Genomic DNA, 27,655 nt, shown 5'->3' on the forward strand with positions numbered 1-27,655 from the left:
GAAGCCCTTGGAATCATAGAAGGTCACCAGGAACCATTACAATCTGCTGTGCTCGCCAGAACAGATATGGACAGAAGTCCTCCCTACTAGGTGTTCAGTTTAACAATGTCTATTGCACAGAGGAGTGTGCAAACACTTCTCTGAAGAGCCAGACTTTTGACTGCAACGGCCCCATCTCTGTGAGCCCATGAGACGGCATAATCAGCGTGAGAATGGGACGTGTACAGTGCTTAATTTGTACCAAGGCTTTCCAGGGTTGAGCCCTGGCACTTCTAGGCTTGGCAGTTCATAGCCCCAGCACTGTTGGGCTTGCTACGTCAGTTATGAATGTAAAAATATCGCTTAAGGCCTGGCACGTCTCTCATTACAAATTAAGCACTGGGCGTGTATCCGAACGGATTACAATTAAGTTACTTACTATGGACAGAGCCCCATTTTCAAATGCGGATACGAGGACTTCGATCAAAGAGGGCTAGATTAGTTTTTGCTCTTGAGTAGCCATGCCAGTCAGTGCACAGGGTGTTCCTGCCTCCTACCTTCCAGAGCAGACCAGCCCCTCAGCCCCGCCAGTCCCAATTCCAAAAGCGTTCTGGAGCCACCCGGGCCAAACAGTGGTCTAGATTTTCGAGAACGGCCTAGTGATTTTGGGTGCTCCACTGGAAATGCCTCAACAGGGCCTGGTTTTCAGCGGCTGGGTTCTCAGCCCTTTGAGCCTCTGCCCCCATTAAGGCATTTGCAGTTGGGCACCTAAAAATCACTAGTCACCCTTGAAAAACAGGGCCTAAGTGGTAGCACACAGTTATCTGAACACTTTATATTGCTCTGGTTCTTTGAGATCTTCAAGGGCTTTATAAAAGGGTGGCTAAGTTATCTCTACCACACAGCTGGGAAAAACGGAGGCACGTGGAGAGGAAGTGACTTGACCAAGGTCACACAGCAAGCCCGTGGCAGAGGTGGGAACAGAATCCAACAGCCCTCTGCTGCAGCCCTATAGCACATGGCCTCCTAGAGCTCAGAAAAGTCACACTTTACCGCAACTGAACATACAGAGACAAGCCAGCCAGCCAGGACTGGCTGTAAAACTGGTCCCAGACCGTGAGACATGCGGAATTCACTTAACAGGAGTAAAACTGACAGGGGCAATGGGCGTGGCCTGAACAAGTGACCCCACCCCATGTACTCACCAGAGCTCTTGCTAGGTAGTCACCCAAACAATGGATTTTTGAGTTACTCAGCCAGCAGCTGAGATCAGAAGCCAGCCGTTCCCTGGGCTGAACTGCTCTCAGAGTTGTCCCTCGGGTAGGTCGAATCGGGCGACTGCCCCAGGCCCCGCGCGTCGATAAAAACCGGCACTGTCCCGATATTTAGCCCTTTGTCCTGCGTCCTGACTTATGTACGACCAGGATGCCATTTGTCCCAATAGTCAGGTGAGGAGACGGGCGGGGTGAGGAGGCGAACGGGGAGGTGAGTGGCGGGCAGGAGGGGGGTGAGGAGGCTGGTGGGCGGACAGCGAGGAGAACGGCGGGCGGGTGGATGGGGCGCCAGACGGAGAGGAGACTAGCAGGGAGGCTGATTTGTCTCGGGCCCCGCATCCCCCTTGGGACGGCCCGGCTAGCTCTAGTGTCAGGTGCTGTTCAGTCACCTACTCGTTAACAGCAGCAAGCAGCAGAGGGCTTGGGGAAGGTGACATGTTTATGACCTAACCTAACAGCCCCCTTTTCGACAGTGTAAATACCTAGATAGATCCTAATTCATATGGATAACGTGACCTGGACCCATCACTATCTGCCCTGTTACTTTACGTCCCCCCCATCTATGCTACAAGTAGAACTAGGGTTTGACATCCAGCTTGTGTCACGCATACCTGGTGAGTCGGGGCCACCAACCATTCTTGTAACAGCCACATGTCATCCGGGCTTGTGACTCTGCATCTACACATTGCATGATCATGTTCACATGGGTTTAATGGGAGGAAAAAGGGGGAAGCCAGCCAGCCAGCCAGCCCAGAGTGGGTAGGTGATCGATTAGTCAGAGGACGTTCATACAGAGGGACATGAGCACAGTCTAGCGGAGAGAGGGAAGACATCTTTTCCAGCCATGTGACAGTCTGGGCCGCCACTAGGGGAGACATATGGTTAGCTGTCAATGGAATATTAACCACACGTGGGGTGGACACAGGTCGTTTACAACCAGTTATTGGCATGGTTGGCTAACATATCAATCCGAAGGCCTATCATTGTCTGATCTTTGAACAGAAACAACAAAAACAAAACACAGCACTACTCACTATCAAGGACTCTATTTTGGTTTTTGGCACAGAATTTCCAGGGTTGAGATTTCACTTTAAAAAAATAAAAATAAATAAAACCTCGAATCAACGGTGAGTAGGGTTACATTCATGTCTGATTCCTTCCAGAGCAAATAAAAGATACAGTTAACGTTGCTTCAGACCGCTCACCAAGAGCTTGGGGAAAAACATGGCTTCTGTTCAGAGGGAGATCTGCTGCGGCTGCTCCCGGACTTCCCTTCTTTCCGCACCGTCAGGTCTGACCGTCACTGATTAGACCCCGTTTTGCTCACCCCAATTTGAATTCACCTGGTTTCCCTGCCCCCAGAAGTAACAATACATCCATGTTCAACGGGCAGATTTAGAAACTATTTGTTTTAACCCCCCCACAATATGTCTGTTAGAACAAACATCTGTGGAAGTGCTCTATTTATATATACAGTACGTGCATGGAGTAAGGTGAATATGCAGCCCATGTAACAATAAGAACCAACCTGGAGTGAACTGAGTGTCCATGAAGGAGTAACAGTGGTCTGAGTAGAACATTCTTCCCAAGAACCCTGCCAATGCACCTCAATAACCCTTTGTGGCTGACCATGCGTCTGCTGATCCTGGGACCTCCGCCTAGATCTGCCAATGTACCTCAGTCCTGAGGCACCATCCTTCGCTTCTCCTGACACTGCCAGTCTTATGGGAATGATCATTAGCCTGGGGAACCATGCAGCAAAGAACCATTGATCTACTGAGAGCCACCTAGCACAGAAAGATGTGCAGCCCTCCACACGCCTGGGCGACTGACCTAACTCTCCGGGCACTGAAAGACATGCTTGCGAGCATCAACGCTTTGCAATTGTGTCGCGGTAAAGACGAAGTGGAAGATAGCAGAGCTCATTCACAAAGCCTAAAACAACCGTAATATGTCAGGACCTCACGTTGCCACAACCGGTCACATGCTGCCTGGAGAATTGCAGGGTCGGGCTGTGGAGCATACGCAGATGGGATACATCCAAGGACTGCTGTCCACGTCCCTATTCTCCAACACGCGTCAAAGTTTTTGTTCCAGAGAAGCTTCCAAAGACCTGTCCCCATAGACCTACCAGATCCCTGTGTAGAACATTCCTGCAGCTGTATTGCAACCAGATTGCTGTACCCAGCTCCTTTGTTCCTTATTATTCATACACTTGGCGACGATGTTAACTATTTCTTTATAGAAATTAGAGGGCGACAGGGATCGTAACCACCACAAATAAGGGTATATTTAGCTGTGTTTCCAGCAAACATCAAATTTGTTGGTAGACCTTGCAAGCCCATTCATGTGCTGGGGAGGTTAACATGAAAACCCACCAAACACCATGACTCCTGGGCTGCGCATCGAGGATGCCCAGGCTTTCACAGAAAGTCAGTGTGGCAGGAAGATGTTGAACTGATTCCTGAAGACGTCTCTTTAAATCACGAGCTCATTTGTATGCCGGCGTAAGGCAAGCTCCAGTCGAAGCTCACTCACTGTGTGCCATGCCACCTCATCCCCATCTGCCACTGAGTCAATTGTTGCAGCAAGGTCTCCAGTTTCTAAGACACTGCTGCTTTTACAATCTGTAACTCACATGTCGCAACACGCTGGTAAAATGACACTTGTCAATTAGGGCCCGATTCTGACCCCCCGACTCAAGATGAGTAGTGCATTACACCACAGAGGGTTCCCTTGAATTCGATGGGACTGCTGAGTTAGCTAGTGAAGAGTCATCATCATCCGGCCCTACATGAACAGAATATATCGATAAAGCCTTTTATTAAACTTGACAAATAGTAAAAGGCAGTCGCCCCCAGTGGGCACCCCAGGCAGCCCGAAACAAGGTTCTGCTGTCCTCCTAAAGAAGAAGAGAACATCTCTTTAAACGCCCTTTGGTAAGAAGTTTGGATTTCAACACACCAAACAGGTTTTTCCCTCCAGCCTCATTCAGAGAAAGCTCAAAAAAAAAAGGGAAATTTGACACTTATCCCTTAAGTAGGTTTGTCTGTTCTGAGCTGTTGGGAAAAACAAACAAGCCCCAGCAGTCTGTCCTACCATCCCCTTTTGGGATGTCAGTTTGAGGCGGGGGAGTGGGGGGAGGGAACTAACCCAAACCGGGCTAGGTCTGCGCAGCGGGTAGAAAATACACTGCCATCGAAAAATGTTAAAGTAGCCTGAACATTCCAAAAAAAGGGCAGAGTGCGGAAAGAGATGGCTTGCCACACTAGACTGTGTCCATAACAGAGGTCAGACTTGCGGGTTCATTTCCTCGGTTTAGTACCTGGCTTGCCAGGTTGGGAGGTGAAGACGCCCTAGTTCATCCCTTAGTGTTGTGCACTGGAGGCAGCTGCATGTCCCAGGCGTAGTCTCTCCCCTGTGCACTGACCACACGATGCAGGCTGGGATGTTACCCTCCCTTCGCCGTAGTCGGCTACCTGACTGCCTTCCACCTTTGTAGTGAGCCCCTCAATCACGGGCTCAGCGCTCTGCATCTGTTCTCCTGGGCAGCGCCAACCACAGGGGGATTCCTAGGTCCTTCTGCATGTAGATGCATTTGACAGGGCATGAGTTGTTAAGTCCTAGGTCTCATGCCTCCAGCTACACAGTTCTGAGCTTTGCTCGCAGCAGGTGCCTTTTCTCTGATTAACTGCATTTACGCTTTCAGAATCCTGCCCTGACTACGGGGGAATCCAGCTGGCTTTTACAGCGATCAAGGGCCACAGGAGGCCCACAGAGTCGCTGGCAACTGCTGTGAAGAAGAGACCTGAGCAAGTGGCGAGGGATCTGATTTAGCCAGAGCAGGTGGGACGGTACCTAGCAAGCTGCCGTGGGTTTCCGCGAGAGGTCTCTGCTAGCTTCCAAAACCAGCTTGGCTTTCTTTGTTCTAGGGGAATAAGACAACTAAGAGGAGAGGTGGTTGGAGGAGGGAAGTGGGACAAACATTAATTTCCTTTTTAATCGGCAATATAAAGTTTTAAATACGCTCATTAAAATAATTGTTTTAAAAAAGAATATCCTTCCCCCGCCCCAGCATAAACCCGCTTTGCTGGGAGCTGGCCAGCGCCAAGTCTTTCCCTTAGTCCCCGGAGACGTGTTGTAGGCGTGTAAGATCCTGAGAGGTGAATGATACAAGCAAGTCTTCCTGGCCAGCTGCTGCCCTCCGCCACTGCTGTCGAAGTCCTGCTGTGATGTCCCCGGCTTCTGGCCGCTCAGCATCTATTCCAGCCCCAGGATGTAGTTGATACCTTGCACCAGTCCAATGATAACGGGTTGCCAGGCCACCAGGTAGCGTAGCCAGTCGAGCAGCTGCCCGTACATGACGTGGGGCCTTTCCCAGCTGTATGCGGAAAGAGTTAAAGCAGCAAAATGGGGAAACAGAGAGAGAAACGTGGGGCTGGCTCGGAAGGCTGCGGGCAGGTGCCTTACCTAGCTGAAGCCTTCTGCATGCAGCCCTGTTATTTGCACCTCTGACTGGAGGATGGCAGAATTATAGGTTATGGCAGAAAGGGTAGAGGAAGTGGACCTATTGATACAGTATCAAGATGACAACCGGAGATAATAGCACACAAAGCCGGGCCTTCCAAAGCAGGGATCACACAGCTGGGCTTTCATTTCCTGGGGCTACGGGCCCAGGGTAGGCAGTGCCAGTGGGGGAGAAGGGCAATGCTGGGGTCTAGGCTCACCCTTGGTAACCCTTCCTGTGTGTCCAGAACAGTGACCTGCTGATGGAGTCCCTGGCACTAGCCCCTCACAATGGCATTCAGAATAGTGCAATCCATGTGCTGAGGCGTATCTCCACCCCACAGCTCAGTGTTGGAATGGAGGAAGAGTTGCTGGGCTGGAGAACGACAAGGAAAGTACTGGGGGGGGGGGGGGGGAGGGGGTGTCTCACCCCATAAGGCACTATGCTACATGTCTGCACAGTGATGGGCTGGGTAGTATAGAATATCTTTAGGCCCTCTTTCAACCCAGCTTTGCAGCTACAACGGTACTAGGAACAAGCAGTCAAAACCTGACATTACAGCAAGCAGCCAATAGCCCACATACATCCGACCTGCTGAGTAAGATGGGGCCACGTTTACCAAGTCAAGCCAGACCTAAAATTCCCCCAACTCTTACCTGACAGAATAAAAGCAAAGCACTAATGCGGGTGGGGGGTGGGGGGAGAGAAGAAGTACTTGCCTCATCCCTCTAAGCAGCCTGCAGAGGGGGTGTGATAACAGGGCACACATTGAGTGTGGGGGTAGGATCTTTTAGAGGATGTCTGACAATTGGCCCCTCAACTTTACCTGAAGTGGGAGCTCACGTGCAAGATGTAAACGTTCATAAGAGGATACAATAACCTCTAATAACCCATCTTGATGGGAAGAGGTACAAACGGGAGACAGACAGAATCAGTCCAAACAAAGAGGTCAAAAATGGTGCTGAAATGATGCTTGTTAAAAACAGGAGACATGGAGCTAGAAGTTAGTGAGCCAGATTTGGTGTACCGCGGGGGGGGGACGACCCACTTTTTGGCCCGAGGGGCACATCTGGGGATGGAAATTGTATGACGGGCCATGAAGGCTCACGAAATTAGGGGATGGCGTGCGGGAGGGGGTGAGGGCTCTGGCTGGGGGTGCAGGCTCTGGGGTGGGGCCAGAAATGAGGCGTTCAGAGTGCGGAGGAGGCTCTGGGCTGGGACTGAGGGGTTCAAGGCTGGGGCAGGGGGTTGGATGTGGGAGGGAGTCAGGGGTGCAGGCTCCAGATGGCGCTTACCTCAAGCAGCTCTCAGAAGCAGCAGCAGCAGCAGCAGCATGTCCCCCCTCTGGCTCCTACATGGAGGCGTGTCCAGGTGGCTCTGCACGCTGCCCCATCTGCAGGCACCACCCCTGGAGCTCCCATTGGCCACAGTTCCCAGCCAATGGGAGCTGCGGAAGCGGCACTTGGGGTGGGGGCAGCATGCGGAGCCCCCTGGCTACACCTACATGTAGGAGCCGGGGGGGAAGAGGGGGGGAGCGTGCCGCTGCTTCCGGGACCTGTGTGGAGTCATGGCACACGCCGAGTGGGGCAAGCCCCAGACCCTGCTCCCCTGTGGGAGCTCGAAGGCCGGATTAAAACATCTGAAGGGCCGGATGTGGCCCCTGGGCTGTAGTTTTCCCACCTCTGGTGTATTGGCTAGTAAGCCTGATTGGTGGACAAAACAGCGAGGGGAGGGGCTATTCCAGCCACCCCTCCCTGTTTGGGTCCGTGAGAGAACGGCTTGTGGGCAGACACAGATGGCAGGCAAGGCGGTGACTAGCGGAGTGAGCTTCACCATCACGGCTGACACTTGCACCATTTCCTGGGAGCCCAGGCCTTCGTCATCCCGATCCTGAGCAGACCAGAGAGAGGTGCCCAGATGACATCGTCACCCTACCAGCTCCCGCTGAATCCCAGCCAGCGCCTGGACTGAAAGGCCTTTAAACAGCAGCAGCAAGCGCTTCAATACCATCTAAGAGACTGTCACACAAGGGGGTTTTCCCATTAAAACTCCCTCCAGCCAGCAGGAAAGGGCACGAGGGATGCTGTTAAAATAAAGGCCTGACTTAATACCTCACATTGCCACTGCTTTTGTCCGTTTCCCTCCGTTTCTGTATCTTTAAGAAAAGGTTACAGGGATTTTTAACCGTGTGTTGGCCAGGGTACTAAAGAGGCTGAGGTCTCGGTATACCAAACCCCTTCCTTGTTTAAAACTGGGTTACTTTAACACCTGCAGCCCATTTATTCCATCTACATTCATGCAACGGGAGAGAGGGGAGCCCAACCCTCCCGACCCCACCTCCAGCGCAGGGCTGTCATGTTGATTGGTTAATAAGTTTGCAGATCACCTTTAAGGTGCAAGGCAAACAAAAAGAGACGAAGTTGCTAGGATTTGGTCACAAGGCCAGAAAAGGATACGGGTTACTGAACATTCTCTTGAGATCCACCTTCTCTTTGCAGTATGGACACGTCTGTTTCTTCCCAACGATGCACCAGCCTCGGATGCAGAACTCGTGGAATCTGAAGGGTGACAAGTTAAGGGAAGCTGCGCTTGGGGGGGAAAAACAAACAAACAAAAAATAAAGAACAGCAAAAGAGCGGGAACACTGGGATTAGAACTCAGCACACCCAGATACACAAGTCACTGCTCTAATCACAGAGGAAGCCATTCAGATCTGCATGAGCAACCACGTAGTTGTTCAGTCTACTTAAATACATTTTGGCAGCCACATTTATACATGGGAAGTAATTCTGCAGGAATTTAGACTTGCTACTATGCACTGACCTCACTCCTGGGGCAGGCGTGCTCTACTGTTCACATCACCCTCCCCTAGGAGATAACAGTGCCACCCGAGTAGCCAAGTCACCGGCAGAACCAAAAACATAAACCTGGCCAGTTAATCCATCAGGATTTGGCGTATAGGACAGGTTTAACAGTGGGGTAGCTAGTGGGACAGTCACTATGACTTGGTAGTTACAGGTGGTGCAGGTAGACACACATAGTCAAGGATGCCCCACAGTTTTCATTGTAAGACTGTTTTCAGTTGCTTATAACTACACCAGACCTAAATCATCCGGGATGAAATTAAGGCGAAGCATGCATGGAACCGGTGATACGGACAGGCTGGAAGGCCAGGGGCAAAAGGGCCACTACAGAATGCTCCCCTCTCAAACCTAGAACTGAGCCCATTATTCCCAAATCTCCACATTCCTCTGCTGTCTAGCAACTAGCTGTGAAACCCATACTGTGTGGGCCTGACATGAGAGGAACTTGTGAACTGCGCCAGGTTCACCCACATATTCACAGCTCCGCGAAGGAACTGCCAACTACTATCCCCAGTGGGCCATGGAACCAGAGTGAGTACAGACTGGCCTTTCTCAGGTGGCAGCAGCTCCCCGCCACCTGGTTTGGAAGGAGTGGAGTTAATGAGGCAGAGGACAGCTGGAAGATAAAACAAAATGCTGATTTATCTATGGCTCCTTGGGGCACCTCATTAGCCTCTCCCACAATGTTGGAAGTTGACCAGTTCTTCCTGCTACTCTCTGAGCCAGATTCCAGACCATTACAGCCTTCTACCTCTTACCCTACAACATCGATTCTTTCACAGACTCTTGAGGGATTTTATCAAAGGATTTAGAAAGTTCCAATTATATCTACTGATGCTCCCTTATCTTCTATTTTGTTGACTCCATCAACTGGTTCTAAGTCTGCCTGTCTAGCACTTGGGCCACCCCTCTTGTCATGGCTTTACGAGTGCACGATCACACTCCAGGGAAATTCTAACCAGGACTAACATCCCATATTTCTAGAAGTTCAAGATTAAATTACAGAACGGAAGTTAGAGTAAGAAAAATATACGGTCACCTCAGCAATGGTCCACTCAAGGTCAGATTGCTGCCTGTGGTATAATCTATTTCCACCCCACCACACGAGTACAAAATTTCCTTCTAAGAAATTCTTTGTTTCTCTTTTCCTTCTAACTTTCGGTCCAATGTCAACCGCAGTAAGTCTGTGGTCACGAATGACAGATAACATCGACCTCCACATCACTAATTACATCTTATGGAGCTCCAAATGAAGTCACGTGCTGCTTGCTCCCTTGTAGTTTCTGCTTTTTGTTTTCACATTTCAACACCCATAAATGATGACTCAAACGTCCTGTTCAGTTTGAGCCTACGTACAGCAAGCCACCATGCCTCCGGGCAGCTGAAAACTCCCACTACCACCGCCTTCTAATGACGGAGTTCAAGATGCTGCTTCTTGCTTACCCATTGTTCACCACACTGCTTATGCAGATCACGCACTTTATAGAACAGATAACATCTGCAGTCCATGCCCAGAGAAACTTACAATTGAATTAAGTCATGACACGGTGTGAGAACAAGCAGTACAAAGGGAGAAAGGGTAAAAGGAAGATGAGGATTCCAATAAGATTACGTGGCATTTGCAAGGCTTAAATTCAGTCAGAGCTGTCCGGGCAGAGCCCTGGTGGGAGTTGCGTGACCCATCTACTCCAGTTTTTATTCAGGCCTAATTTGATGGTGTCCAGTTTACAAATTAATTCCAGTTCTGCAGTTTCTTGTTGGAGTCTGTTTTTGAAGATTTTTTGTTGAAGAATGGCCACTTTTAAGTCTGTTATTGAGTGTGCAGGAGACTGAAGTGTTCTCAGAACCCAATACTTTATTTGCTAGTAGTATTAAAAAACTTCCCCCAAAACTGTAGAGATCCAGTGTTATTTTTAACTCAAACTAACAAACTTACTTGGAAATCCTCAGAAAATTCAATCTACTCTTAGATTAAGTGCTGTAGAGATTGAGGAGGATGCACTGTATTGATACAAAACATTGGATACAGCCTGTAAGCTTCAGGATGTTTTTATTTGTATTGTGGTAGCATCTCAGCGCCCTGGTCCTGGACCAGAACCCTGCAGTACTGGGCCATCCCAGCCTCAAAGATCTGACAATGTAGGCCAGTGACTTTTTTATCTTTCAGAGCGGTAGCCGTGTTAGTCTGTATCAGCAAAAAGAACAGGAGTACTTGTGGCACCTTAGAGACTAACAAATTTATTTGGGCATAAGCTTTCGTGGGCTAAAACCCACTTCATCAGATGCATGGAGTGGAAAATACAGTAGAAGATTGTGTATACACACCTCTACCTCGTTATAACACCACCCGATATAACATAAATTCGGATATAATGAGGTAAAGCAGCGCTCGGGGGTGGGGGGGAGGCACGCGGGGCTGCGCGCTCCAGCGGATCAAATCAAGTTCGATATAACGCGGTTTCACCTATAATGCGGTAAGATTTTTTGGCTCCCGAGGACAGCGTTAGATCGAGGTAGAGGTGTATATATCACACACACACACACACACACACACACACACACACAATGAAAAATTGAGGGTTGCCATACCCACTCTAATGAGACTAATCAATTAAGGTGGGCTATTATCAGCAGGAGAAAAAAAACAACTTTTGTAGTGATAATCAGGATGTCCCATTTCCAACAGTTGACAAGAAGGTGTGAGTAACAGTAGGGGAAAAAAATTACCATGGAGGAATAGTTTTTAGTTTGTGTAATGACCTATCCATTCCCAGGCTTTATTCAAGCCTAATTTAATGGTGTCCAGTTTACAAATTAATTTCATTTCTGCAGTTTCTCCTTGGAGTCTGTTTTTGAAGCGTTTTTTGTTGAAGAATTGAGACTTTTAGGTCTGTAATTGAGCGTCTAGGGAGATTGAAGTGTTCTCTGACTGGTTTTTGAATGTTATAATTCTTGATGACTGATTTGTGTCCATTTATTCTTTTGCGTAGAGACTGTCCAGTTTGGCCAACGTACGTGGCAGAGGGGCATTGCTGACACATATCACATTGGTAGATGTGCAGGCGAACGAGCCCCTGATGGTGTGGCTATTAGGTCCTATGATGGTGTCCCTTGAATAGATACGTGGACAGAGTTGTCAACGGGCTTTGTTGCAAGGATAGGTTCCTGGGTTAGTGTTTTGGTTGTGTGGTTGCTGGTGAGTATTTTCTTCAGGCTGGGGGGGCTGTCTGTAAGCTAGGACTGGCCTGTCTCCCAAGGTCTGTGAGAGTGAGGGATTGTCCTTCAGGATAGGTTGCAGATCGTTGATGATGCGCTGGAGAGGTTTTAGCTGGGGGCTGAAGGTGATGGCTAGGGGCATTCTGTTACTTTCTTTGTTGGGCCTGTCCTGTAGGAGATGACTCCTGGGTACTCTTCTGGCTCTGTCAATCTGTTTCTTCACTTCAGCAGGTGGGTACTGTAGTTTTAAGAATGCTTGATAGAGATCTTGTAGGTGTGTGTCTCTGTCTGAGGGACTGGAGCAAATGCGGTTGTATCTTAAAGCTTGGCTGTAGACAATGGATCGCGTGATGTGGTCTGGATGAAAGCTGGAGGCATGTAGGTAAGTATAGTGGTCAGTAAGTTTCCGATATAGGGTGGTGTTTATGTGACCATCGCTTATTAGCACAGTAGTGTCCAGGAAGTGGCTCTCTTGTGTGGACTGGTCCAGGCTGAGGTTGATGGTGGGGTGGAAATTGTTGAAATCAGAGTGGAATTCCTCAAGGGCTTCTTTTCCATGGGTCCAGATGATGAAGATATCATCAATGTAGCGCAAGTAGAGTAGGGGCGTTAGGGGACGAGAGCTGAGGAAGCGTTGTTCTAAGTCAGCCATAAAAATTTTGGCATACTGTGGGACCATGTGAGTAACCATAGCAGTGCCGCTGACTTGAAGGTATAAATTGTCCCCAAATGTGAAATAGCTGTGGCTGAGGACAGAGGTCTTCACTACCCGCCATATCGGCAGGTAGCAATCGATCCCCGAACGTGCTCACCGTCGACTCCGGAACTCCCAGAGCGAGCGGCGGTAGCGCAGTCGACGGGTGAGCCGCGGCCGTCGATCCCGCGCCGTCTGGACCCCAGGTAATTCGATTCAAGATACACAACAAGAAGTTGTGTAAGTATCTTGGATCGAAACCCGCCCCCCCCCCCAGTGTAGACCAGCCCAAAGTCACAAAGTTCAGCCACCAGGTTTGCTGTGACATTATGGGGGATACTGTTCCTGACGGCTTGTAGTCCATCTTTGTGTAGAATATTGGTGTAAAGTGCTTCTACATCCATAGTGGCCAGGATGGTGTTTTCTGGAAGATCACCAATGCATTGTAGTTTCCTCAGGAAGTCAGTGGTGTCTTGAAGATAGCTAGGAGTGCTAGTAGCATGAGGGGCTGGCGGAGGCCAGGGGTAATGGGCAGGGAGCCCCGCAACCAGGGGTTGGAGTTCCGTGGCCAGAGCCTACTGCTCGCGAACCCGGGGCTGGAGCCCAACCCTACTGTCCCTGGGAAGGTGGAGAACTCACTAGCTGCCTGCTCCTCCAGCATGCGTGTCTCGGGGGATTGGGGGGGAGGGAAGGGAAGTGTGCATGGCAGGGTCCAACCCCTGCTGGTGGCCCTGGGGGAGGGACTACTGCTTTGCCTCCCCCAATCAGTGCCCAGGAGGGTGTGGCAGGAAGAAAAGACCTTGGTGGCCGCATTTGAGAAACGCTGGCCTAGATTCCTCCCAAACTGCTCAGCTCATGATAGAGTGTCATTTATTCAAAACAAATAAATTCAGAATGGTGATTATAGCCTTAAAGACAAGTGCAGCTTCAGACGTGTTTTCAATGTGGCCCTTATTTAGGGCCAAGTTTAGACACCCTGGCTCTAGGTCAGTGGTTCTCAACCTGCAGCCCGTGGGCCACTTGCGGCCCATGTGACATCCTCAGGGCCATACAGGTAGTATTGGATGCGGCCCACAATGGTAAAGAAGTTGAGAACCACTGCTGTAGCCCACAAGATTATTTTGCTAGCTATTCTATCCTACTCATCCAGCCAGCCACATCAAATAATAGGTTTCTTTTTCTGAATGAATCCATTTCATTCTTCTATTTTATCAGTATTAATTCCTTTGAATTTAGGATGTGTTGAGGCACGTGTTTCCTAATAAGAAGTTTTGCTGAAATGCAAGAAGCCTACTGGCCTGTAAGATCCGGTAAGAAGTGCTATATAGCTAAAAGTATAATCAGTTAAGACTAAGTCAGCATAAAAACTGGTAACCTTTGGCATAGATGGGAGTGGTCCCTAAACTTTGGGGGAAACCAAAGGGAGGAACTATACACAACACTGAACAGGTTTATCCAGCATCTACAACCAGCTGGTTGTACACCACAGGGTACACCACAACTTGGAAGTCACCGAGAGAGCCTAGGTTGGCAGTTTTTGGAGTGAGATAATCCTTATTAATATACAGAAAGTGTCATAATCCACTAACCTATAGGATAAGGGTACCCATAAATTTCTTAGGGTATGGAACTAAGATTTGGGTATAGTAGGTGGGGTCTGAATTACATAGCGTCAGGGTCCTATAAAATACCTTGTACGGAAGAAGTCTGGAGCATTCTTCTAGCTTCTTTCTATTTAGCAGCCTTTAAGCTTTACTTCTAGCTCTCTTTGAGCTCGCTCTTTTAGCGCTTCTTTTAGTCTTTAGCCTTTGTTCTCCTATATTCTGTAGAGTATCTTCTATGATGCTCAGCTTGTGCATTATAGTATAACTACTCAACATTTCTAACGATTGGGGAAGCCAGTATCATCGTGTTATGGGGCATGACAGGAGTGAGGCTAGTCCTTCACCTCCTATTACCGGGTCCTCAAGGAAGGCTGTATGTTAAGTTAAAGGTATTTATAATAGGAATGTTACCACTGGGAGTTTTGGAATTCTTTTATTGTTTTGCAGTTATAAGTTTCATAGCATTTATTATTCTTTTGTTAATCTCAAAGTTATCAATTTGGTATTGTCCTCAGTGTACGTGTTTTTGCTAGGCACTCCCACTATAGAACTCTGAGTTCTTGAACCCTGCAGTCTGAATTGGACAAGAACCTATCAATCTTCTGGTTGGATGCGATCAGTGGCGAGCCATAACAACTAACCCATCACATTCAGATCAACACTGTGCTGGTAACCTAGGCAGCGTGTCAGGTTTTGAATCGTGCCATCAGCAGAAAACCCACAAGACCTTTAGCAGAGACAGCCGCACAAAGTGTTACACGCACGGGACCAGGAAGCCCAGCATCACTGCGGCACTGTAGGTGGTTAATGACTTGCAAAGTAAGGTGCGCTCTGAAAACCACAGTAGTTTCAATCTGATCTGTGTGTTCTGAAGATTTCCTCAATCATCAACTACATCTGATGCACACAAAGCAAAACTGAACCATGACAGAAGCAAGTAGGACAAGCCCTCTTGCCCAAGAAAAATCAAAACACAGGAAGAAGCAATGGTGCAAACTCCTCCAACGCTGTCCTCTCGGACCGGCCTTGAGGGACAACCTCTATTGGCTGAATGGCTCTCCCCAAGCTTTGGCCTCTGGGCAAAGTGCATCATCAACGAGGATCTGTTAATGCCTGTTTTGATGGTGCGGACACTTATCCACTAGGAACTGGACCGAGACCAAATTTGTTTCCCATAGATGACCACACAATCAGATGGCAATTACTTTCTTGCTGTCAGCTTGGCTGGTTTAGAACTGGTGACCCAGAGGTGGAAGGTTCTCCCTTCCACAGGCAAACCCCTTAGTGACTCAGCTGTCCGGTTCCAGGCAAACTTACCCTGTGCCTGCTCCTAAAGGCACAGAGACGGGGGAAGCAATTCCTGGAAAGGATGTATGCCTCTCCGTAGCTTAACCCGTTCCTGAAACGCAGCCGCTTCAGAATAGAGCTGCTGCCACGCAACTGGTTCGTGTTTGTTCCTTTTCTAGAGACATGAAGTCAGGAAAGGGGGAATTCTGGGAAGCAGAATGAAGTTACCCAAACAGTAATTCTAACCAGATTCCAAATAGTGACCCACAGTAGGTAGCAGGCTACCTGAGGTGCTAGCGCTCCGGTCGCTCCAGGAAGAGAAAAGGATACACATGATTGCAGGAAAGCCTGTATGTGTTCTCTATGATCCCTTCTTCGTTGACATCTACAATGATCTGTTGGCCACACACGGCGCAGACGCTGTCAGAAAGGTGCTTCGTTGGCATTCCTGATGCGCTGTAAAACTGAATAGGATGGCGGGAGGGGACAACACAAGACAAGAACTAGTCAGAATTAATGTGCATTCACTAACCAAGTCTTGCTCCTCTACAGTTCAAGCTAAAGGAGTCTGCTGCAAGATTACAGTTTAACTGGCAGAGAGAGTGATCCAGTGGTCACAGCAAGGACCTGGGAATATGAACTTCTAACTTCAGCCCCCCTCCCCGGGTTCAGCCCCCCTGCCATGGGGCTTCAAGGGTGGACTTCAGATGACCTGCAACACTCCAGATGTGGGGCTCTGGCTCTGGGCTTCAGCAGGGCTGGCCTTACTGGACACCATGGTCAAGAGGCAAGGAACAGGGTGAGCCTGGGGTGCGAGGCGGCAGAAGGGAGCTGGGGGGCAATTGAGGGGGGAAGCAGTGGGGATCAGGGGCACGATGGGGAGCCTGGGCGAGTATTGGGAGGGCATGGGGACACAGCGGGGGCCAGGGACACAAAAATACAACTGGACATTATTACTGAGTCTGCAAAAAAAAATTCCTACATAAAATTACAATGATTTATTTGGACACGTATATGTGCATATTTATTTTTTTCCTAAGTTAATTAAGTATTTTAGGAAAATCTGTGAGAGCCGCCTCCATCAAAAAATGTGTTGAGAGAACCATAGAATATCAGGGTTGGAAGGGACCTCAGGAGGTCATCTAGTCCAACCCCCTGCTCAAAGCAGGACCAATTCCCAACTAAATCATCCCAGCCAGGGCTTTGTCAAGCCGGGCCTTAAAAACCTCCAAGGAAGGAGATTCCACCACCTCCCTAGGTAACCCATTCCAGTGCTTCACCACCCTCCTAGTGAAATAGTGTTTCCTAATATCCAACCTAGACCTCCCCCACTGCAACTTGAGACCATTGCTCCTTGTTCTGCCATCTGCCACCACTGAGAACAGCCGAGCTCCATCCTCTTTGGAACCCCCCTTCAGGTAGTTGAAAGCAGCTATCAAATCCCCCCTCATTCTTCTCTTCTGGAGACTAAACAATCCCTGTTCCCTCAGCCTCTCCTCATAAGTCACGTGCTCCAGAACCCTAAGCATTTTTGTTGCCCTCCGCTGGACTCTTTCCAATTTTTCCACATCCTTCTTGTAGTGTGGGGCCCAAAACTGGACACAGTAATCCAGATGAGGCCTCACCAATGTTGAATAAAGGGGAACGATAACGTTCCTCGATCTGCTGGCAATGCCCCTACTTATACAGCCCAAAATGCCATTAGCCTTCTTGGCAACAAGAGCACACTGTTGACTCATATCCAGCTTCTCGTCCACTGTGACCCCAAGGTCCTTTTCTGCAGAACTGCTACCTAGCCATTTGGTCCCTAGTCTGTAGCAGTGCATAGGATTCTTCCATCCTAAGTGCAAGACTCTGCACTTGTCCTTGTTGAACCTCATCAGGTTTTTTTTGGCCCAATCCTCTAATTTGTCTAGGTCTCTCTGTATCCGATCTCTACCCTCTAGTGTATCTACCACGCCTCCCAGTTTAGTGTCATCTGCAAACTTGCTGAGAATGCAGTCCACACCATCCTCAAGATCATTAATAAAGATATTAAACAAAACCAGCCCCAGGACTGACCCTTGGGGCACTCCGCTTGAAACCGGCTGCCAACTAGACATGGAGCCATTGATCACTACCCGTTGAGCCTGACGATCTAGCCAGCTTTCTATCCACCTTACAGTCCATTCATCCAGCCCATACTTTAACTTGGCGGCAAGAATACCGTGGGAGACCGTATCAAAAGCTTTGCTAAAGTCAAGGAATAACACATCCACTGCTTTCCCCTCATCCACAGAGCCAGTTCTCATCATAGAAGGCAATTAGGTTAGTCAGGAATGACTTCCCCTTGGTGAATCCATGCTGACTGTTCCTGATCACTTTCCTCTCTAAGTGTTTCATAATTGATTCTTTGAGGACCTACTCCATGATTTTTCCAGGGACTGAGGTGAGGCTGACTGGCCTGTAGTTCCCCGGATCCTCCTTCTTCCCTTTTTTAAAGATGGGCACTACATTAGCCTTTTTCCAGTCATCCGGGACCTCCCCCGATCGCCATGAGTTTTCAAAGATAATGGCCAATGGCTCTGCAATCACATCCGCCAACTCCTTTAGCACCCTCGGATGCAGCGCATCCAGCCCCATGGACTTGTGCTCGTCCAGTTTTTCTAAATAGTCCCGAACCACTTCTTTCTCCACAGAGGGCTGGTCACTTTCTCCCCATACTGTGCTGCCCAGTGCAGCAGTCTGGGAGCTGACCTTGTTCGTGAAGACAGAGGCAAAAAAAAGCATTGAGTACATTAGCTTTTTCCACATCCTCTGTCACTAGGTTGCCTCCCTCATTCAGTAAAAGGCCCACACTTTCCTTGACTTTCTTCTTATTGCTAACATACCTGAAGAAATCCTTCTTGTTACTCTTAACATCTCTTGCTAGCTGCAACTCCAAGTGTGATTTGGCCATCCTGATTTCACTCCTGCATGCGTGAGCAATATTTTTATACTCCTCCCTGGTCATTTGTCCAATCTTCCACTTCTTGTAAGCTTTTTTGCGTTTAAGGTCCGCAAGGATTTAACTGTTAAGCCAGGCTGGTCGCCTGCCATATTTACTATTCTTTCTACACATCGGGATGGTTTGTTCCTGCAACCGCAATAACGATTCTTTAAAATACAGCCAGCTCTCCTGGACCCCTTTGCCCTTCATGTTATTCTCCCAGGGGATCCTGCCCATCTGTTCCCTGAGGGAGTCAAAGTCTGCTTTTCTGAAGTCCAGGGTCCGTATTCTGCTGCTCTCCTTTCTTCCTTGTGTCAGGATCCTGAACTCGACCATCTCATGGTCACTGCCTCCCAGGTTCCCATCCACTTTTGCTTCCCCTACTAATTCTTCCCTGTTTGTGAGCAGCAGGTCAAGAAAAGCTCTGCCCCTAGTTGGTTCCTCCAGCACTTGCACCAGGAAATTGTCCCCTACACTTTCCAAAAACTTCCTGGATTGTCTGTGCACCGCTGTACTGCTCTCCCAGCAGATATCAGGGTGATTAAAGTCTCCCATGAGAACCAGGGCCTGCGATCTAGAAACTTCTGTTAGTTGCCGGAAGAAAGCCTCATCCACCTGGTCTGGTGGTCTATAGCAGATTCCGACCACGACATCACCCTTGTTGCTCACACTTCTAAACTTTATCCAGAGACACAGGTTTTTCTGCAGTTTCATACCGGAGCTCTGAGCAGTCATACTCCTCTCTTACATACAATGCAACTCCCCCACCTTTTCTGCCCTGCCTGTCCTTCCTGAACAGTTTATATCCATCCATGACAGTACACCAGTCATGTGAGTTATCCCACCAAGTCTCTGTTATTCCAATTGCATCATAGTTCCCTGACTGTGCCAGGACTTCCAGTTCTCCCTGTTTGTTTCCCAGGCTTCTTGCATTTGTGTATAGGCACTTAAGATAACTCATCGATCGTCCCTCTTTCTCAGTATGAGACAGGAGTCCTCCCCTCTTGCGCTCTCCTGCTTGTGCTTCCTCCCAGGATCCCATTTCCCCACTTACCTCAGGGCTTTGGTCTCCTTCCCCCAGTGAACCTAGTTTAAAGCCCTCCGCACTAGGTTAGCCAGCCTGCTTGCGAAGATGCTCTTCCCTCTCTTCGTTAGGTGGAGCCCGTCTCTGCCTAGCACTCCTCCTTCTTGGAACACCATCCCATGGTCGAAGAATCCAAAGCCTTCTCTCCGACACCACCTGCGTAGCCATTCGTTGACTTCCACGATTCGACGGTTTCTACCCAGGCCTTTTCCTTGCACAGGGAGGATGGACGAGAACACCACTTGCGCCTCAAACTCCTTTATTCTTCTTCCCAGAGCCACGTAGTCTGCAGTGATCCGCTCAAGGTCATTCTTGGCAGTATCATTGGTGCCCAAGTGGAGAAGCAGGAAGGAGTAGCGATCTGAGGGCTTGATGAGTCTTGGCAGTCTCTCCGTCACATTGTGTATCCTAGCTCCTGGCAAGCAGCAGACCTCTTGGTTTTCCCGGTCGGGGCGGCAGATAGATGACTCAGTCCCCCTGAGGAGGGAGTCCCTGACCACCACCACCACCACCCTCCTCCTCCTCCTCTTGGGAGTGGTGGTTGTGGAACCCTCATCCCTAGGACAGTGCATCTTTTGCCTTCCAATCGGTGGAGTCTCCTTCTGCTCCCTTCCCTCAGATGAGTCATCTAGTCCACTCTCCTACAGACGTTACAGAAGGAAATGGGGAGGCTGCAAGCACATGCTTAGACACCCACCTCAGTTACAGCCCTCCCTGCCAGAAACACCACACTGGGGTCCCCTCAGGCAATGCACTATTGCCATTAGAGCTGGTCAGAACATGGCTGCTCTCTTCTAGCAGCAGCAGGTAGAATTTGGGGAAAAAGGTAAAAGAAAACCAACCCCCCCCCCCAAATATTTTGATTCTGGAATGCCACTGCAGTGCCCCATGGGCTAGTTGGGATTCTCCTGTATAGCTCACACTCACTGGTCAGATTACATCTCCCATGAAGCACCACGGTTCTCTCCTGTTGGTGAAGGGAGGTAGTGCAACATGTCTGCAGTGTATCGGGGAGATTACGGGCTGGGCTCCCCAGCTGAATTTTGAGGCGAACGGGAGCATGAGGCACCACAGTGGCATTTCGGAATCAAAATATTGTGGTTGTTTGGTATTTTGGTCAGTTTTCCATGGAAGCCAATCACATTTCAGAAAAGGTTTCATCTAGTCAAAAAAGAAGCAATTTCCATCAAACACTTCTGACAGAAAGTTTTTGACCAGGCCTATCCTAAAGCATGGGCAGTAACCAATTATCACTACTGTGGACTCCATACAGAGTGCAGGCACCGAGATCTTAAATGACTAGTGATTTTGGGAGCCCAACTCCAGACAGCTTAGAGGGGAATGATTATTAGAAAATGCCAAGCATCAGCTCTTGAAAAATCAGGAGTCATGCTAGATACCCAAAGACCACGCTGCCCATAGTCACTAGTGTGTCCCTTTTGAAAAAATCTTGGCTGGTTAAATATAAATTGGGCACTTACGCAGAGCGATGGTCAGACCTAGAATTTGATATAAAGTGCTTGAGTTAAAAAAATAAAATAAAAGGTGCTATTTGCAGGTAAGGTTTAACATGAAGGCCAATGATCTTTATAAATGCCATACACAGCAACCACTGGAGACAGCCATCTCTAGGCTGGCAGCCATCTCTAGGCTGGCATAAGGCAGCCATTTAATTTAGGGAAAGAGGTGAGCCAAGTTACCAAATCCAACTGAAACTGCAGGTGGGGTTTGTGAGCAGCTGTGACCACCCACATAGGAAATAAGGCAAGACACCCCTAGTTCTGTGGAGAGGGCCATGGGAGCTTTACTGGCCACAAGTGGGCAGGACCACTGTCTGAGCAAGACCTCAGACCCCTCGTCATCAGCACAGCTCCCCCCTAGCACTATGCTGGGGCATCAGTCAGGGAAAAGGCAGCCTACTAAGTCACCAACACAGGACGTCCCTTTTAGCTATAGCTAGGCGTGGATATGAGATCAATCACTGTAGCATTTGAATGGCCGACTGCCTTGGGAATCTCCCTTCCCAATACTAATCAGGCCTGCAACTCTTTAGCTGATCAAACAACAGCTTGAGCTGTATGTTGGCAGGGAAAAAAACCACCACCACCACCACCCTGAACCAGCACGCTGCCTTTTAACCAAGGCCACACTTCGTTCATCACTTTAGCTGCGTCTGATCGGACAGCGTCTCTAACCCCTAAAGAAGTGGGAGACTTGAACCAGAATACTATTTTTAGGGCCTTTGCTTTCTCCAGAGAAAGGATCCAAACCCAAGTCACAGAATAGTTCTTGAAGCAACAGAAACGTGCTTGACAACACAGCCAGTACAAGTTGTTTCAAGGAAAGTGGAAACCCTGCAGCAATTATGCAATGGTCTTCCCTTGAGGAAGTTTCTTCTTTACCTCATCAGAGAGCAGCTGGCTTATATCTTGAGAGAGAGGTTTGTAAACCTTCTAACCATTTCCTAAAGTTAACCTTTAGTCAAAATGCAGATCAGCAGAATGCAAGAAAGGATTAATCATATCGAAAGCTCTTGGTCTTAGTGGTAGGGAGTTCCAAAGGTTAATTATTCTGTGTACAATATGTTCCCTGCTCTCAGTTTTAGTGTTCTGCTTTTCAGTTTGATTGATGTGCCCATATTCTTGTATTATGAGAAATGCCCAATTTGTCTTCTCTCTACCCTGTTCCCTCTTATTTATCTCCTCTCCACACCAGACAGTTCTGATCTTTTCAGTCTCCTATGTGAAGTCTGTCTGTGCCTCTAGCTACTTTTGTTATCTGTCTCTGAACCCTTTTCTCTGAGGAAGGCGCCCACCACTGAACATGCTATTCCACGGGGGCAAAAAAACGGATTCATACAACCGCACACTCGCTTTACTATTTATTCCACTCCACAGGCATCCTAACCTCAGTGGCTGCACACTGAGCTAGACTTTTTCACTGAACAACCCGCATCTCCTCCCAGGCCTTTTTCTGTCCCTTCACAGACAGACTACTACCTGACGACAGGCTTGGGCTGGAAAGGCCTTCTTGGAAAGGAAGGGAGGAGCCTTCGTTCCCTAGCTCTGTGGGCTCACGATGTGAAGGTCTAATGCAGTGATAGGAGGAATGGTCTGTCTCCCCGGAGGATGGAGTCTGTGCACATACATCTGGGAAAGTGGAAAGGCACAACATACTGACTAGAACCACCCTTAGATTCTTTGGAAGCTGGCTGTGGCCTATCAGAGCAGCCCAAGGATCCTAATCCAGATAAAGTTAGAAGCCACCTCAAAAAGGTGACTTAATTTTGAGAGCCAAGATGGTCTGGGACATAACCCCATGTTCTGGGTGTCCCTAAGCTTCTGATTGCCAGAAGCTAGGACTGGATGACAGGGGATGGATCAGTGGATAATTGCCCTGGTTCTGTTCAATTCCTCTGAAGCATCTGGCACAGGTCATTGTCAGGAGACAGGACACTGGGCTAGATGGACCATTGGTCTGACCCACTATGGCCATTCTTATGTTCTTATGACAAGGGACCCTTATGACCACAATCCCAGCAGCCAGTTTTCATGTTATTAGATCATCCATTGGAGAAGCTGAGGTTTTAGGACCCTGCTCGTTCTTCCACAGCATCTTTCATAACATGACCTCAAAGCACGTCAGATATAAATGCAAACGTCACACCAGCACAAGAGGGGGTTTTCATCCAACACTGAAGAGGAGCAACTTTGAGAAGAAACACAGGTTTAGGATTGGAGATGGAACTCAACACTGTAGGCAAATGAAACCACAACATAATTAGGCCTGTGCTTCCCACTGCCATGCTAGAGCCTCTGCATTTTTTTATTGACAAATAAAACTTGCAGAAGTTTTAATTTTTTGGGGCAGAATGCCCTCAGGAGTAGCACCTCCAGCAGCACAGCACAGATTAACACCATGCTGAACATTGGTTTGGTACCAACTCAGAGGGCAGAATGCTACCTAAGGTTCACAGCACTATTCCCTGCAGAACCCGGATGTTCTTTAGGGAGGTCTCAGAAGCGGAGCGACTCACAAGTTTCTGGGTTCCCAATTAACTCAGGGAAAGACAGGTGTCATTGTGGACAGCTCAATGGAAAGCTTCTGCTCAATGAAAAAAAAAAAACCCAACCCGATGTTGGAATGTGTGTGGAATAGAACAGAAAACACGGATTGTGAGGCCATTGTACAGATCAGCGGCATGCCTTGCTCTGGAATACTGTGTCCAGTTGTGGTTTATCAAAAAGAGAAATAAGCACTTCCCTGTATCACAGAGCCAGCAGGGCTCAGAGGAAAACACGAAGAGCGATTAGAAACATGGAAATACTACATATGAAGGGGCAATATGCTACAACACATAATAGGGACTTATATAGAGAAGGTACACGGGGTGGTCTTTACTCATAATCCAAGAACAAAGGACATGCTATTACAGTGAAAGGCAACAAGTGTAAAACTAATAAAAGGGCTTTAATAATCCCTGCCACAAGATATCATTGAGACAGAACTCAGAACTCAAAGAGACTGGAGATGTAAATGGGTGATTAGACAGCATAAAAAGACTCCAGAAGAGATATAAACCCTCAGACTTCAGGGCATACATCAACCGCTAACTCAGGGGTTGGCAACCTTTCAGAAGTGGCGTGCCGAGTCTTCATTTATTCACTCTAATTTAAGGTTTCGCATGTCAGTAACACATTTTAATGTTTTTAGAAGGTCTCTTTCTACAAGTCTATAATATATAACTAAACTATTGTTGTATGTAAAGTAAATAAGGTTTTTAAAATGTTTAAGAAGCTACATTTAAAATTAAATTAAAATGCAAAGCCCCCAGGACCAGTGGCCAGGACCCAGGCAATGTGAGTGCCAATGAAAATCGGCACACGTGCCATAGGTTGTCTATCCCTGCGCTAACTGATGGGGGCCAGAAGGTAGCTTCCTACTATGGTTAAGTTCTTCTATATTTGTCCACTAGACAGGTGGTACTGGCCACTGGCAGAGACAGGATACTGGACTAGAAGAACACTGGTTTGATCCATTACTACAGTTCCTATGTTCCAATCCAAATACTGACCAAGCTCAGTTCTGTTCAGCTTTTGAGATCTGACTGGATCATAATATAACTGTTATGGCAACAAAGGGGCTTAATTCTGGACACTTCAGTATTTAAATTCCTTCCGGTTTACCTACACCTTTGAAAGAAGAGCAACACATGATTAAGGAGCTAGACAGACTGATTTATGATGACAAACGTAAAACCATGGTTAACTCCACAAATCTTTGGTAGGGTGGAAATACCAAAAAGGGAGAGATCATTTAGGTTGGTACCTAAGTAATATGAAATTAAAGATAAATTCTGAGTTTCAAACCAGACTTGCTAAAGTTGAAATCCACAAAGATTGTGGAACGGTCTCCCAAAGTTGACAATGGCAGGGTCACTGCTGTGTCACTCAGAATGAGGCTGGACAAACCACTAGTGGATAAAACCTATACAAGTAACCAGGGAGGACAGACTAGACCCATTAGTTCTTTAACCATCTCCAACCACATTAAAAAATCAGTTTCAATTCCAGGCCTGTCACTGTTGCTATGATTCTTCAGGTCTGAAGAAGAGCTCTGACTAGCTCAAAAGCCTCTCTCTTTCAGCAAGAGAAATGGGTCCAATAACAGATATTACCTCATCCACCAGGGTGGATAAAAATCAATTATTTAAAAAAACAAAACAAAAACAAAATCAGATTTTTATTTAAGTCAGATTTTTTTGATAAAATGTTTTTTGAGGAAAAATCCATCTAAAGATACATTATAGTTCAAAGATGGAATAGGGATCATATACTATAAAATTAGAATTTGAGACAATATATTCATGTAATGTTTAAGAAAAGTTTTGTAAATGAGTTCCAATAGTTCATGGATTAGGGACCCAATCTTATGGGGCTCCGGGGGCTTCTGTAGAGATTATTTATGTTAATCTTTCTATCTACCCAATAGGACTCAGTGCTTAGTCTAGAAGATACCATCAGAGATGCTTAGTTTTGCAGTTCTCAAATTGTGGATTTGTGTCTCCAGAGATAACAGCAAAAATGTTTTTAAATAAACAAACAAATAAATGACTATATAGAGGTGAGAAATAATAGACCTCAACCCTGTTGTGTCTCTGCAAATTTGTGTACACAGAGTCAATCCCTTACCTCTCTCTAAAAAGTGCAAAGTTTCAAAAAGTTCAATGAGTAGAAGATTGTTGGGGGCAGAATAGATCTGGACAAGGAGAAGAAGTCTGGAGATAAATGTGAGAAGGGAGGGACAGGGAGTAGAAAAAAAAAGTGAAACTGTTTGGGCAGCATATTCCAGAAGTCTTAAGGTCTGAGTGTAGCCTTCATTGATTTGAGATCTACCATACCATTCCCTCACTACAAGGGAAATCGTATAATGGCAGCAGGCCATAAAAGAGACCCAGTTTGGGCATAAGAACCATTCAAGAAATATATGTTTGCTGAGGATGTTTTAAAGAAAGTCACACCAGTGAACTGGTGGAAGTCACTTAAGCACTTGGATTCAGAGACTGTTGAAGTGATCATCTCACTTTTAACAGCAGTAACTTCTTCTGCTGGTGTAGAAAGAATATTTTCTGCCTTTGGACTAATTCATTCCAAACTGAGAAATTGTTTGGAACCTGAAAAAAAAAGCAGGAAAGCTAGTTTTTCTTTTCCAGATTATGAACAAACAGGAAAATGAAGGTGAAGATGACCGAGTTAGCTGCAGAAGCCAATATTTTAAGTTTCTCATGTTGACCTGTCTGACAGTCTAATTTTTTTTTTAAATGCATTTAACTATTTTAGTTAAAAACAATTTTAACAAAAATAAACCTGATTTTAAAAAGCTTGAATGTTTAACCAAATTCAAAAATCCTTATGCTTGTTTTGTAAAAATATTATATATGTTTGCTGTTGAAAAAAATCCAGAGTCCTGGATGTTCTCCATGGCAAGAAAAATCCTCCAAATATAAATGATTAACCTGTTGAATTTGAGATAGTTCACCTCCCAATGACTTCATAAATATCTGCTTCAATTACCTTTGGTCAATGAAATAACCAAACAATCATTCATTTTCTGATATATCTGTAAAACTATTCTGAAAAGTTCTCAAAATAAATCACTGTTTAAAAATGTATAGTGTGTAGCGTCTAAAAATGAAACCTACATCTATCTCTGAGTTTTGAAGAATATCTATTAAGATTATAACCACCAACAAGAATGCACTTTTATGTAGAAATCCATGATTAAATCGAGTCTTCGTAACTAGTGATTTAAATCATGATTTAAATCAAATCTTCCCTTTCACCCACCTTTTCTCACTGCTGCTCTGATTCATTCTTCTGACTAAGAAAGAGCTATACTGCCAGCTAGTGGAAGACTCTATGATGTACGGCAGCCTCACAAAACTACCCATGAAAACTTATGAAGCCAAGCCCAAGAAGTTCACTTGTCCAGCCTTCACAAAGAAACTAATGAGAACCCACTAGCCCCATCACCAAAAAAAAAAAAGTTTCCTTGCCCAGGACATGAAGAATTTTTCAAGACTGATTAAATTCCCCAGTCCAAAGGAAGTAACAGCGTTGTTTAAGATAGGAAAGCCCTCGGGCCAGCTGCATGAAGCGATGGGTTTCACAGTACAAAGACAGAGCCATAGCTAAAAAGAATTTGAATTGCTCTAGTGCACTGTGTGATCTGTGAGATCAGCTCTGGAAAGGGGGAACTATTTTTCTTTGGAACCTGCACATTCTCTTTTTCTTCTTCTTTCCAAATTAAGGACATGGTTAATATACCAAAGATTGAGAGGAGGGGTTGGAAGGAGTGACATTTAAAGGCAAAACTGTGGGAACTGAATATCCTCAGTTGGAGTCAACAGATCAGAAGGTAGGAGGTCACTTCCTGAAAACCATGGATTCTCATGCTAGCTTAGGAACCACAGTCATCCAAGCATCCTCCATAGATGCTTTAGTGCTGGGAGGCTGAGGAGAAAGACAACCATCCACTTTCCAAAAGAGGACAGAACTGCTGAGAATACAGCTTCTTTAGTACAGAGCTGTATGCCAAAAGAACTAACAGATTAGACATTACTGAAGAGAAGGAACTAGACTACATGGATGTGGGGTCTATTCCATCCCACATTGGTTA

At 47.1% G+C, this 27,655-nt stretch overlaps 1 protein-coding gene across 2 annotated transcripts in view; it reads right to left on the bottom strand.

The window, feature by feature from the left end:
* Window positions 1-4,059: 4,059 nt before the first annotated feature.
* Window positions 4,060-27,655, bottom strand: part of RNF121 (ring finger protein 121) — a 44,124-nt gene continuing 20,528 nt past the window's right edge. The window contains exons 7-10 of one of the 2 annotated variants that reach the window (XR_010601428.1): window positions 19,448-20,118; window positions 15,756-15,889; window positions 8,217-8,318; window positions 5,215-5,634 (exon numbers count right to left, since the gene is read on the bottom strand). Coding sequence is in view for 1 of the 2 variants with exons in the window: in XM_005292183.4 (XP_005292240.2) it covers window positions 5,514-5,634; window positions 8,217-8,318; window positions 15,756-15,889 (357 nt within the window). In the remaining variant the exon portion in view is untranslated. Of the gene's footprint in view, window positions 5,635-8,216; window positions 8,319-15,755; window positions 15,890-19,447; window positions 20,119-27,655 lie in introns of both variants that reach the window. The other variant, XM_005292183.4, reaches the window with a different exon arrangement.

This window comes from Chrysemys picta, chromosome 1, assembly GCF_011386835.1.
Source record: "Chrysemys picta bellii isolate R12L10 chromosome 1, ASM1138683v2, whole genome shotgun sequence".
Taxonomy (NCBI): domain Eukaryota; kingdom Metazoa; phylum Chordata; order Testudines; family Emydidae; genus Chrysemys; species Chrysemys picta.